At 31.8% G+C, this 14089-nt stretch overlaps 1 protein-coding gene across 2 annotated transcripts; it reads right to left on the bottom strand.

Moving 5' to 3' along the window:
* Nucleotides 1–1860: 1860 nt before the first annotated feature.
* Nucleotides 1861–13173, bottom strand: LOC110995158 (neuronal acetylcholine receptor subunit eat-2). 2 transcript variants are annotated; one of them, XM_022262180.2, is made up of 12 exons: nt 13008–13173; nt 10791–10994; nt 10345–10476; nt 9943–10101; nt 9587–9777; nt 9178–9284; nt 8300–8431; nt 6935–7040; nt 5885–6080; nt 5135–5281; nt 3187–3347; nt 1861–2129 (listed from the first exon to the last, which is right to left on the bottom strand). In XM_022262180.2, exons 1-12 carry the CDS (start codon nt 13084–13086, stop codon nt 1935–1937), a joined length of 1809 nt encoding a protein of 602 aa, XP_022117872.2. In that variant the 5' UTR covers nt 13087–13173; the 3' UTR covers nt 1861–1934. The 2 variants fall into 2 exon arrangements, with proteins under 2 accessions (XP_022117872.2, XP_022117873.2); XM_022262181.2 differs by lacking the exon at nt 13008–13173 and adding an exon at nt 11063–11111.
* Nucleotides 13174–14089: the final 916 nt, after the last annotated feature.

Raw genomic sequence — 14089 nt, 5'->3', positions numbered from 1 at the left:
ATAACTTCAAAAATACATGAATTAATTTTTTTTTGAATTTTTCTGATAACTGGTGTGGCATTACCTATGAGAAAATTTCGACTTGACGTCGACTTTTGGGACACCCTGTATATAGATGAGACTTCTAGTGAAAAGTTGTAGACTTTGTTAATGTCTACAATAGTCATCGACTGAATGTCTAACTATTGTCATATAAAACAAGTCAGTATAGATTTTTTAAAGGTTCACCGCTTGTGAACGTATAGTACTAGTTGCGGATGAACTAGTGTTTTCAAAGAATACACAAATATAATAATAATACATAGTTAGGCGAAAACTAAAAAATAAAAACTTCTGTATACGTATTCATTCTAATTATAAATATCTGTCTTTTAAGGGATAAACTAGTCTTTGTAAGATTGTCTACAGATGCAAAATAGTGATCAATTCATGAAATTGATACAGTGTGTGTTTTATGAATTCGATTTTTACAATTTCGAGTGACTCCTGACAGCTGAACCAATCAGCTTAGTCTCACAATTTTAAAGTTACACGTGTTGGAACGTCAAAAGGACTTTCTGTACTGCGGAATCCATTTAGCCATCACCATACAAATAGGTAAAAAACTCTCGACGCATTTGGTAGAGACATTTTTTCGACTTTCATTCGAGCGGCCGTCCAGCCTTGTAAATTATTACCGCAATGTTTCCCTTAAAATAAAACTAGAGCGCGCCACATAAAAGCTTCTGTGGGCTTTAAAAATTCAATTTTCGTCTGAATATGTTAGGATTTTGATGTTTGGAAACAATATGACGAATGGATTAAGTGTGCATTATATTAATTTGTTTTATTTTTTGAAAAAAACAGAAAACAGATTAATCAGATACATGCAGTTACACATTAAACAACATTTGAAAATCTGAAATACAGTTACATCTGTACACAGCATTTTACACTAAATATCAACCACACAACATACACATATTAAACCTCATGACAAAAAAAAAAATTAAATAAGTAATTCAGGTTGCAAGTCTTCACCCTGAATAATTTTAAATTCACAACTACTATTGTAAAAAAATATGAACATCAGAACACACAGAATTATAATATTTTCACATTCTGGCGAGCGGACCATTCTGGGTACATTGTTGATACTTGTAGATATTTTACATAAAATTTGTATTTTAATAAGCAAGAATTAGGGGAGGTTAGCAAAAAATAAGGTTTTGGTTATATGACATCGTTGCTTCGATAGTAGGTAAAATAATAATTACCTATATTATTTTTTGTGTAGTACGTAAACCTTCATTTCCTTTTTGGAATAGGTTCACCGGCTTTATGATACCTACACAATAGGACGTTCACCTCAACAAACTAGAATAAACAACGCGAAATATAGATAGAATTTAATTTTATTTTGCAATAATTATTAATTAGTTAGCAAAAAGGTATTTTTGGACAATCTTTGCTGTGCTGAATGATGTTTAAAAAATCTTTTTCTATTCGTTTAATCTTTTTGCATCGATTGTATTATTTCTCTGAATTCTTTTGTTTCTAAGTAAAGCAATTTGTACAGTAGAGCAGTTCTTAAGAACCTAACAATAAAACCACCAGCAAAACTGCCTAGTGTTTTTTTGTGTTTTTGTTAATAATAATACAAAAGGTAAATTGTTTCAGACAATATTAAGAAACATATTTTAATATTGAGTAATGATTGGTCACGTATCCTGCAATAAATCAATGAACTAAAGGACACTTAACTTAAACCCTTTATCTTATCAAAAAATAGTAATGATTATGATACTTACTACTTTCTTTATAAAGCGCCGATTGAATGACGCATAGGATCGGCCCGGTGTTATAAATAAATTATATATAAACATATTTTACAACTTTATTTACCGCCATTTAAGGTTCGCATAAGGGAAGTAAAGAATAAAAAATCATTTTATTTAAAAATGTAAACTTAACATAACACTAAGTGACACAGAGTAGATAAAGAACAATGTCTTATCGGTTATTTCAGCCAGCTCCCTTACTTCGCTGTACTGGACGTTGTCAGTCTGCATCTGCTCTAGATTTCTAGGCGTTGGCACCTCATCTTCTTGTTGTAAATCCTCGTTTATCGTTTCGTAAATGCGACAATCCTGAAAAAGGGTTAAATTGTAAGTACTATACACAATAGCGCACTTAGAATTCCCGTTAGGGAGTGTCTTTTTCATGAATAAAATATCATATACACAAGTTTAAGTGTTTATACTTACATCGATTTGGATTTGTATAATTAAAAAAAAAGAATTCCTAATTACAAAAAATTTATTTTTATTTACATAAGAAACTTAATATATACGAACGAGATACACGTCGCCATCAGCTGTTCTAATTTTAGTCTACTAGGTTCATTCTGATATGTATCTTTTGAATTGGTAAAACACGCAAAAATTACGAATTTTAGACTATAATATAATCTATTAATAGAGAAGAATGAATATATATTTTATATTTTCTATGTATTTCTTTCACTCGCTGGATAGAAAACATTGTGAGGCATACTTCAACCCTAAAAATCGACGGCGTGTGTTAAGCCCAGAAAGCTGATCGGAGGCTATTAGAAAAACTCCAGATAACAGGTAGAGGGCCTAAGAGGTTATACTAGCACTGGTCGGTTATTATTATTATTTAATTATTTACTAATGAATCTTGTTTTATACTAGTTCCAATAATTATGATACAACGGCTGACCAAGCACCAAGAGGGGGATGTATCCCCCATGACACACCCTTTTCCCCCCTATACATACTAAATAGCAAGATTCTACAATTCTTACATTTTATGTTAGATATTGTTAAATAATACCTATCCTAAAAGGGTTATTTAATCTCATTAGATGTTGTATGTGACTAGGTCACGGCTCAATTATAAAATCATTTAGATTATTATGCATTTAATTTTGTAGTTACACCGTTTTTAAAATAAATAATAAGCCCACGAAATAAATGACTTTTAATTGATAACCGTAATTTTCAATGTTATATAGAATAATATCATTATTCTATCTAAATTTAAATTTTCACACAATTTCAATTAAGCCGATTTCACCCTACGCTATACAGACTACAGCATTTGTTAATTTCATCCTCGAGACGGTATTACGCTATTTATAATTGTTTGAAAGGCCAAAGAGTTTAATTTAATAAAGCTTACCTTCAAAGCCGGCAAACAGAACAGAGAACGAAACCATTGGGCCGTTAAAACGTTTTGCATAACAATGGTCCGGGCTAGCCGTTCCGCCAGTGACGTCATTAGTGCCACTTGTATTAGCAATGCCAGGAGGGTACCCCCCAAAACTGCTGTGTATAGAATCACTGGAAAGGTGGTGGGAAAACTCTTCAGGTTATTAGGTAAATTAGTACGTAACTTTTTATTCATTTGTTTTAATACTGCTTAGGTATACAATGATTATTACAAATAGTAATTAGACCTTTAAAAACTATGGAAGGAAGGTCAACTACAAACCATCAATTATATTACCATAACCAAAGTAAAACAGAAAACAAAAAGGTCCATATTCTCATTCGTATATCAAGTCACAATCTTGTTAGGACCGCTGTCAAATGATGTTATAAATATTGATTTTTGATGTATGAATAGAGGTTCGTTCATGAAGGTCAGTTTCCCGGTGAAACTATTTAGAGTGGACCACCTTATACATATAGCCTTTGTTTTTGGGTTTTAAGCTCAAAGCTAAGCTTCCGGAGGGGTTGGATATTCTTACCGGTGAAATTCCAGTTATTTTTTAGTTTTCTATTTACTAATCAAACATAATTGTCTTTTAAGGTAATCAGGTCAACGATGCTATGGGCTATTTGACAAGATTTTTAGTTTATACAATTACAAAGTTAGTACAATTTTAGTTTATTCATTAGTGATGTTGATATCAATGTATATGTATGTATAATTTTTTTTAAAGATTAGTTTAAAAACCAGTAATCACATAATATGTTTATCTATAGTTTATAATTAATATTTTTTTAAATTTTATATATAGAGAGAGATAGATAGATATAAGACATGAAATACATATATTCATAGATTTATTATTATTTTTATTTATTTATATATATATATATATATATATATATATATATATATATATATATATATATATATATATATATATATATATATATATAAATCTAAAATGAAATTTACAAAAATACATTATTATTAAATCGTTAAATTTGCAATTGTTACAAACTAATACACCGAAATGAATGAGACCTATGCCCATAGGTTGCATTTGGTAAACTAATCTATCGATATTTGGATTAATTCCACTGATACAAAGACTTTTAAGAAGAAACTTATTTAACCAAAATCAACGAAGATAAACGAAAATACCCAAAGATAAACGGAAATTAACAAAATTACCCGAAGATAAACGGAAATTAACGAAAATACCCAAAGATGAACGGAAATCAACGATGATAAACGAAAATACACGAAGATAAACGGAAAAAAACGAAAATAATAAAAATACCCGAAGATAAACGGAAATTAACGAAAATACACGAAAATAAATGAAAATAAATGAAAATGAACGAAGATAAACGAAAATACCCGAAGATAAACGGAAATCACCGAAAATAAACGGAAACACACGAAGATAAACGAAAATACACGAAAATAAACGGAAATAAACGAAAATACCCGAAGATAAACGGAAATCACCGAGAATAAACGGAAATAAACGAAAATACATGAAGATAAACGAAAATAAACGGAAATAAACGAAGATAAACGAAAATACCCGAAGATAAACGGAAATCAACGATGATAATAGAAAATAAACGAAAATACACGAAAATAAATGAAAATGAACACATCGGTAGCTCAAATAGAAGTAGGTAGCTCGAATAATCTCGAATAAACTAGTTTAGAATAATTGATAAGCAATAAATCTTTTGATGTGTCGCCTGTGAGTATAAGTATCTAATGTAAAAAAAATAATTTGGGTTTTTTTTAATATCTCGCGAGCCGGATCATGGGCCGGTGGTTGCGCATATATGCTCTATAATGTTAAGGTTATTAATATAAAATTTAAATTAACATTTTGGGTGTATGAATGTGTAGTGTGTATTAATATACTTACATATAGTCGGAACTGTGTGGCATGGCACTAAAAAGTCGATGTAGCAAAGTCCCATACAAATAATAATAGAGCAGCCCGTATAGAACCATACTCTTGTCAAACATAGGGTCTCCGTCCAGAATGACAATAGCAGGAATGTTACTAATACTAAAAAAATATGCAGTAAGTAAAAATATTTTTTATATTTATTAGTCTTGATAATATTAAGTAGGTATTAAGATCATAGAAATGTGAGGATTCTTTTTATACAGAACTGGATAGCAATTTGGCCACAGTCCCACCCGATGTTAAATGAGATTTGCCTATTGCCCAAAGATACATTTTTTACCGCCGCTAATAAACCCACATTATACTATATAGGGAAGATGGAAATACACGCCCCCTGCAACGAAATACTTCGCGGTTTTTACATGAAACCAACCAAATCGTAGTGCGGCAAAACTTAACGAAGGTGTGAAACTCCACCGTGCTTCTGCGTGAGGGTTATTAAAAATAAACCAGCAAATAAAAAGCGAGTAATGCTCTCGCAAGTTTTGGATTTTATCCCAAAAATTAGTCTTGTTACAAAATCGTTTCTGGAAAATCATTCGATAGTTTATTTAAGCTTGAACGTGTCGAATTGATAACTTCCACTTTTGGTATTTTTATAATTAGACATTTTATTGTGACGCGCGCGCCTCGTAAAATTTACTCTCAATTTTACTAAACGCTCCAAAAGAAGTATAACTTCAAAAATATTAAAAACCTTACCCAACAATGGTGTATAAAACACGATATTATAAGCAGTTGCTCGTCGCTTAAGACCCATTTTGATTGCAAGTCTATCACTACGGTGTGTTGTATTATCATCGGATGTGTACATTCGATTCCAAGACGCCGAGCTCACAATATGCTGACTGGACGACACTTCCCATATATTTAAAATGACATCGTCTAATTCGCTAAACTGAAAAAAAAGTACTGAAGAACTTTGTGCAAAATGTGAAATAATTTTTTTTTTTTTTGTAATGTGATTCAGAACGTTTAAGTATAAAAGGCCCGCAACGCACTCGCGAGCCCTCTGGCATTGAGAGTGTTCATGGGTGGCGGTATCAGTTAACATCAGGTGAGCCTCCTACCCGTTTGCCGCCTGTTCTATAAAAAAAAAAGTAAAAAAATTGACTGACGTCAGTATACGCTGCTATAACATGATTCTTAGTGAAATATTAGAAATGCATTTCAACAGATTCAAAACACATATTAAAAAACATCAATGTTTTATACATTACTTACTTTTGATTACTACACAGTTCATGACTACCTATAAGATAAAAACGCTTGGCAATAGTTATAATTATATTGTTATAATTTGTTTTCTTATCTTGGAAGTGCTGTGAATATGTGTGTAATGGTGAATGTGGTAAATCACAGAACAGATTTTTATTTTATTTTTTACCTAAGTAACTTTAATGACGTTGTGGTTTATGATACTGATGGATACGGTCAGACTTAATTAATAAAACCTCTTTGCTACATATCCGAATCATTTGTCATCTATACTATCCAGATCAGTCCACGAACGGAGGTAATCTTCTTCAGTTAATAAATGACTGACAATGTTCCTTAAATTTGTAGTGCCTATAGATCTTAGGGCCTCAGGATTCTTCAAGATAAGATCATACCAATTTGTAAAAGGCTGGCAACGCAATTACGCACCCTTTGTGCGCGTGTCAGAGCGGTGGTGTTACCTAACAGGTGGTGAGCCTCTAGCCAGCCCCTGACAAAAAGAAAATATCAGATTTTTTAAAATTTTATACTTACAACTTTCATGGCTGCATTGTTCTGGTCCAGTTGTTTCAGAAGAATTTTCTCGTGAGCCTGCCATGGTTCTAATACGATAGCACAAGTGTATTCATCGTGCGGCCACCTGAAATAGAATGTCTTAATAAGGTCTTTCTTGAGACCAAGAAACATATTTGTTTATTTATTTATACGAATCTTAGGGCAATAGCGCACTGGCGGCCAAGCGGCCAAAACCGAAATGGATTATAAAGGGATTATTTCATACATATTTCTACAACCTTAAGCGATATGATGTCAAGTTTTTTAATTATTTGTGGATGACAAAGTCTTCGTTTGAAGAACTGTTAAGAAAATACGTCACGGCGTACACTGGTGTTTATCTACGGTTAAATTTGATCTCAGTGGCCGCAGCGGTCAGCGACCAACAAAGATGCGTCGCTTCGATCTCGTTGGCAGCCGCGTTGTGCGGCCAGGTGCGCGTGGTTCATGGTGATTTCATAATAATGTATCCATCTCACTGGCTGCTGCGGCCTGGCCGCTAGTGCGCTCTTGGGCTAAGGCTTACAACTAACATACATATTATAAAACAAAACACATCGACAACATACAAAGCCAAAACAGATTACATAGATAAAGAGTAGATGAAACAGAAAACATAAGTAAAGTACATTGATATTAAAATATAAAACTTAAATTTATTATACAAACGATATTTAATACTTTATATTTCAATAATAAACTAAATTGTTACTGCCAAACTAAGCCAAAGTCTTCTCGCCTCTACGAATGCTTACTCAAATTCTCTTTAGTGAGGTGGAAAATATCAACATCCTAATAATTAGTATCATAGTTAGCTTGTATCTATGTCTATACCAATCTATACTAGCATGATTTGTATGTAAGTATGTTAGTAACGGTTGGGCTCAAAAAGTACCTACTGAACTGATAAATATAGGCTATTTTAATTGCAAGAAAAAATAAGGATCCCAACTAAAATTACAATAATGCTGTCCCAGGTGTGAAAAAAAATGCTTATACAATATCTTTCAGCGCTGCGTAAACGATTGATGATAGAACAAAAAATGTTCCACGGTATAAAAGAACATATCAATACCTACAAAAATGTTTAAAAATAAATGTCCACCCTTGCGAAGCCGGGACTAGCCGCTAGTTGATTCATAGATAAAAGATTTATAAGAATAAGTTTTTCATATAAAAAATATTAAGGTTTTATGTTCCAAAAATACTTGAATACGTCGTCGAACAATGACCTGGCTGTAATATGAAAATAAATCTTAGAAAAGAACTCAAAATTATTCTTCATAATGTCATCCATAAATGTTCTACTTAGTTGTATGGATGATAATTTTCGATTGACCGTACCTGGTCCTAATGGTGGTATAGTCAAAGCACCAGGTGCTAACAGTCGTCTGCATATGATAAGTTGCTTCACCAGTGTTCACCATTGTTATCAACTCAGGGTTCTTTGCGTCTAGCATACTTACTGTGTCGGAGCTGAAAATATCAAGAAAAAAAAATTCATAGGAAATTTGTAATATATACATATGTATAGGTATATTGTGTGCTTTCTTAAACATATTTCGCTGATTGATGATTAATTTTAAATTGACGATTATATTATAAACTTCAGTAGCCTTGCTCATTACTACTATGTGGATTTTCACTGCATTTTTACGGGTTTATGGTCATTCTGAATACATAATGTAATATAAAAGCTACCTCAATATATTATTTGGTTTTTATGTTGAACATGGTGTTATGGTTGCAGCTCCTTACAAACGTTATGTAAAACAAAACAAAACTTTACGATTAAAGAATGGCGGAGAGTTTATATCCAGTTCTTCTCTTCGTTCTACGCCCTTGATTGAAATGTAAAATTAGAAGCATTTAATGTATACTTAATTTTTGACGTTCATAAGTGTACATTGTGTTACCTATATGAATAAATGATTTTTGACTCTGAGTTTGAGTATTATAAAAGTTTCAGAAAATCATGTAAGGAATGATAAGTAATAAAGAAAAAAGCTGCCAATGCAGACAAAGAGTCTGCGCGAGATGGATATCTAGTTTCTACCACTACCAGCTCAGTTAAAGTCTGATCACGGAGAGTTCAATCCAATTAAATTTTGATCTCAAAAATCAAGAGTTTGGTGGACACTAGACTAGTCATGCACTAGTCCTTTTAACAAGCGTGTAAGTCAAACTGAATAATCAAAGAAAAGTTTTCATAGATTACTTACTTGAACGTGTGGAATGATGGACTCCATATTTGTCCTTGACGAAATTTTAGGGATGTTACATTGTTGAATTTGGCGAGGTCCCACGCCATACTTTGATCAGTCCAAGTCTAAAGAATACTTTAGTTTTTACGCCCTTAATTAAGAATTCAATGGAAGAAATGAAGATTAAGAAGATGAAGATTCGGTTGACCGTTGAGTTTGTCTACCTTTTTTAACACTTAGATTTTAGATTACGAGGCCGAAAATCCATCCCTAAGTTGTATGTTTGGTACATTCGGATTTCCATTTAGACACCACGAAGTTAAGTAATTTTCATAACACACCAATCAGGTTAATTGATATACTTTAAAAGATTACAAGCCCGAAATTGTGTCTGCAATTGAAGGATTAGTATTATTAAACATCTTACCATAACCATTGAAAGACCAGTTGATAACTTCGACTCAAATGCGTCGTACGAAACACTGTTGATCCTAATACCAAGATTTACTACCACTTCAGAGCTTGGAGGTATCATTGGATCTCTATCAAGCAACAATACCCTTTTCAGTTTATCCGAATTTGATAGTTTTGGATCTAATGCCTGGGAATTTGGAGTTACTGTAATAAAAGTGATAACATGACTTTTGGCTTTGATTTCTCGTTAATTTTAATAGCATTAATCACTGTATTTTTAAATTGATATCAATCAGTAGCGTATAGATGAACCAGCACACAAAATATAGATCAAAATTACGTAGGTACTATTAAAGACATTTTGTTTACCTTCGCTTGCGTCGCCTGGTATAGGACAGTCATACAAAAATTTAGCCTCCACGCCGTTCCATGCAGCAAAACTGAAGTATTTTACTGGTATTGGGTCCATATCCATATAAGTTAGGAGGGGAAGTGAATCACCTTCTTTACCAAATTCAATGAGACCATCTAAAAAAAAACGCGGTTCAATAAAATTTAAGTAATTAGGGAATTTAAAATAAACAGAAAACTAGGACGTTAAATTAATTAATTATTTAACAACGTACAACAATGTCCTCTACCGAAGTGGTAAACAATATAAGATACATATTGATGTTGTGTATTGCCATGGTAATTGCAAAAGAAAATATTTAATTCCAATAAGATTGATCTAAAAAAATGTTCTTAAATTTGAATAAAAGTTTAATTTACCTTCTGATATTTTAATGTAGAAAGCCCGAAACTCTACAGGAGAAAGAACACCAACTGTCTTGGCTGATGCCTTTGCATTTCTTCGTAAATTGCGTCGGAGTTCCGTAAATTTATTGGCGCCACCACCTATGACTGTAAAACATTGAAATGAAAAATAAGTTCACATTACATAAATTTCAAACAAAATTTTCAAATTGATTTTCTTTTTTTTAATTTGCCTCATATTTGAGTTAATATGACGTTACATTAGTAAGAAAAGTCTTAGCTAAAATATTATTATTTAGCACAAAAGTGTTGTCAAAGTATATTTGTATATTAATAAGAATATTCATATCTACACGACACTGGCGAAGTACTTTGTGCCCAATTGGTACAAATTAAAGCCATACAAAAAAGAATATTAAAAAATTATTAAAACTGGTAATTGGAAGGTAGTTATTAGTTACCTATTTCATAAACTGGTTCGGTAGTAGGTGCCGCTACAGATGACAGCAAAATATGTCCATTACTGGCTGCCAATATCGCGAGGTGCATCTCGAACACAATGCCAGAATCTGACTTCACTTGCTTACGATCGTATGCGTCCGTAAAGAAATAGTTTTTGTAACTGTAGCCATGTTGACATAGATATTCCTTGCATCGTAGCGCCACTAGAATAAAATATTAATTTCAAAAAATATACAAACGAATTATATAACGTAAATTAAATTCCACCAACCAAAATCTTAATTGGAAATTATTAAATGTTAATGCAATCGACAAGCGAATTTTAAGTTGACGTATTGGCGTATTTGTGATAATTATTTATATCGCAATAGTCACAGAGCAAAAGATTGTACTGATTTGACATTTTATCAAATAATTGTGTTATATATATTTTTGCTATATCAGATTTAAGTTAATAGAAATAATTTAATCTGCGATTTCAGCGCGCGTGAAAAAATATCGGGACATGACCGAACGTTAACCAAACGATTGCTGAAACCATTATCTTTTAAAGCTTCTTGAAATTAACGATTATTGTTTTATTATTATCTCTGTCTAGATCAAAGCGCGGGAAATGCGCTAATCAAATTAAACATGTCAGTTGTCAACATGTTTAAGTCAATTTTACTTTTTATAATCTTTGTCTATAATATTTCCGTTCATTGAAATGTTTTAGCGACATTCGTATTGGCCATTCTAGATCTGCATGAAAGCAAGCGGAAAAGTTACTCAAATGACGCCTAAGATATTTTTCGTTGTTGTCAGCGCATATAGAATCTTCAGATTTTTAAAAGCTTTTACAATTAATATGATATTATATGCAATTAATCTTTATGTGCAATCCTCTAACCCTGTAGGCACGTAGCAACATTACAGAATATATATTGTAAATACAGTGAAATCATAATCAGAAAGAAATGAAAATTAGGTTGAAATATAGAACATAAATTTAATAAGCAAAAACAAAGTGTCGTCTTTAATTAAGATAGCTTTTACACTTTAAGTATTAAGCTATGTAACTTATAATTATTTAACATAATTATGAATTTTTTCGCCGTGTCGCGTGCTTTATTATTGGATGAACACCTGGGTTGTTTGATAATTTTAGGTCTTCTCTATTGAATGTATTACTGTTTAAAGTTGCGTTGCGTTTTCTATGTATATGTATTCAATCAATCAATCAATAAAAATTTATTTATTCAGTTTAGATGCGACTTAAGGCATGCTTATGAATGTCAAAAACGTTTACAAAATTCGCGAAAGAGCAAAACTACGCCATCCGTTCGCAAGACTACCAGAAGGTCTTGTTCTGAGAAGAACGGGCAAGAAACTCAGCAAGTTTTATCCTCCCTTTACATACAATAATAATATTATTTGGTATCTGTTATAATATATGTTAATAGTTACCTCCTCATCGAGTAATTAGAAGGTCATGGTAGATTGGATTATTAGAAATAAAATATTTTGTAAAATAATGTAGTTTGTATGTAAATATATGTAGTTCGAAGTCACGTTCAATCTTACTACCAGGAAAAATCAAATGAAGCGTCTAGTACTGCAACAATGCGCCTGTGTGGTAACATCATATATATACAGTATTGTATAAATTACTTATTAAAGACTTGCTCATTTCGCAAAAATGTATAACAATTCAGAACAAGTGTCTATTAAAGAATTCAGAAGGAAAGTTGAGAAAGTTCTAGAAACTCGCGTCAAAGTTGGAGTGGAATTGAGCGGTTAACATTTAAGATCGTTCCGGGATCGTCTCAATTATTTAAATTAAGGCATGGATTAGTTTTATCGAAGCTTCATTTGGCGAGTAATACTTTATTAAAAAACTGTGCGATATCTATTACATCTCCTAGAATTTTTATATTGTTTTGTTTTAAATAAGATTGATTAGCTGTTAACTAGTATGTTTCAGTTTACTCAACACTTTTTTTAATTAATAAATAATTACTAATACATCCCAAAACTACCAGTGTTTTACGGAAATATTTCTCAACTGTATTATTTACGACAAAATGATTTCCTACTAGGCAAAATTCACCCATATTCATTAAAAACAATGTTAATATAATACCTATATGTCTCAATAACATTAACAAAACTTTAATAAAATATATGGTCTCTAAAGGATACAAAATGAATAAAACTAATTTTTTTAAGATACTCACTGTTATATGTAAAAGTGAAATTATTTGAAAGTACATCTCCAAATAAAAAACACACATAAATATATAACAAACACTTCATTGTTTAAAAGTTAAAACGTATCACCGATCACCTACTGAGTTTTAGTACTGAAGAATCGCTGTGCGCGTCAAACAGGGCTTATTATTATTATGGAATTTTATTCGTAAACTTAAATAACTATTGCATGTTGTGTCCTTATCACTCTTGTATCGCTTTGAAAACAAATGACAGTGACAAAACATGATGACCAAGCTTTTTCTATACGCGATTGCCTGCCTATGCTCGGTATATTTTGATAATAGTAAAAACCCTATATTACTCAGAGCAAGTAGCAGAATGGAATTCTAATGCAGAGTATGTGTAGTTATCTAATGGTTTAGTTTATGCGTTAAGTAAAAAAATACTAAACATCCCTTCATAACATTAGTTATTAATGAATTATAAACGTGAAGTCTGATCAGCCTTGGTTTTGTCTTACCTGAACTAAGTCAGGACGTACTAGAGAAGGGACCAGTCAAACGTACCCATACCATGCATAGTGGACCTAAAACAGGATGAAGCGAAAGGGGTATGTATATATGGAGCAACGTATGACGTAGCAAGTGAAGGTCTGTAGTCTTTGACTATCCGTTTTAAAAGAAAAAGAATATATGTATATAAGTATAAATAAATAAAAACCAATTATTATAACTTAGTTTAGTAGTAACTGGTGCATTTTTTCGTCTCTTTTTGTCAAATTGTGTTCACGCTCCGATGAAATGAGACAGATTTTTAATCGAGCTTTAAAAAGGTGTTTTTCAGAAAGCTTCTTAAACAAGGGCTTAAGAAGCTATTAACCGTAAAACAGTTGTAGTTCCGTTACTACAACTGTTTTACGTTTAATATAGATTACTATCAAACTTAAATAATAAATATTGTATTTAGACATCTTTCAGTAACAACAATTCTTAAAAACCACTCGTATTTACATTAACTAATTGCCACTAAAGTCGTTTATGAATAAGATCTCTTTCAATTGTTATTGTCTATTTATTAATCTGACAATTCACATCCCTAGAGGAAA

This window comes from Pieris rapae, chromosome 7 (assembly GCF_905147795.1).
Source record: "Pieris rapae chromosome 7, ilPieRapa1.1, whole genome shotgun sequence".
NCBI lineage: Eukaryota > Metazoa > Arthropoda > Insecta > Lepidoptera > Pieridae > Pieris > Pieris rapae.
This window is presented reverse-complemented; position numbering and strand designations above follow the sequence as displayed.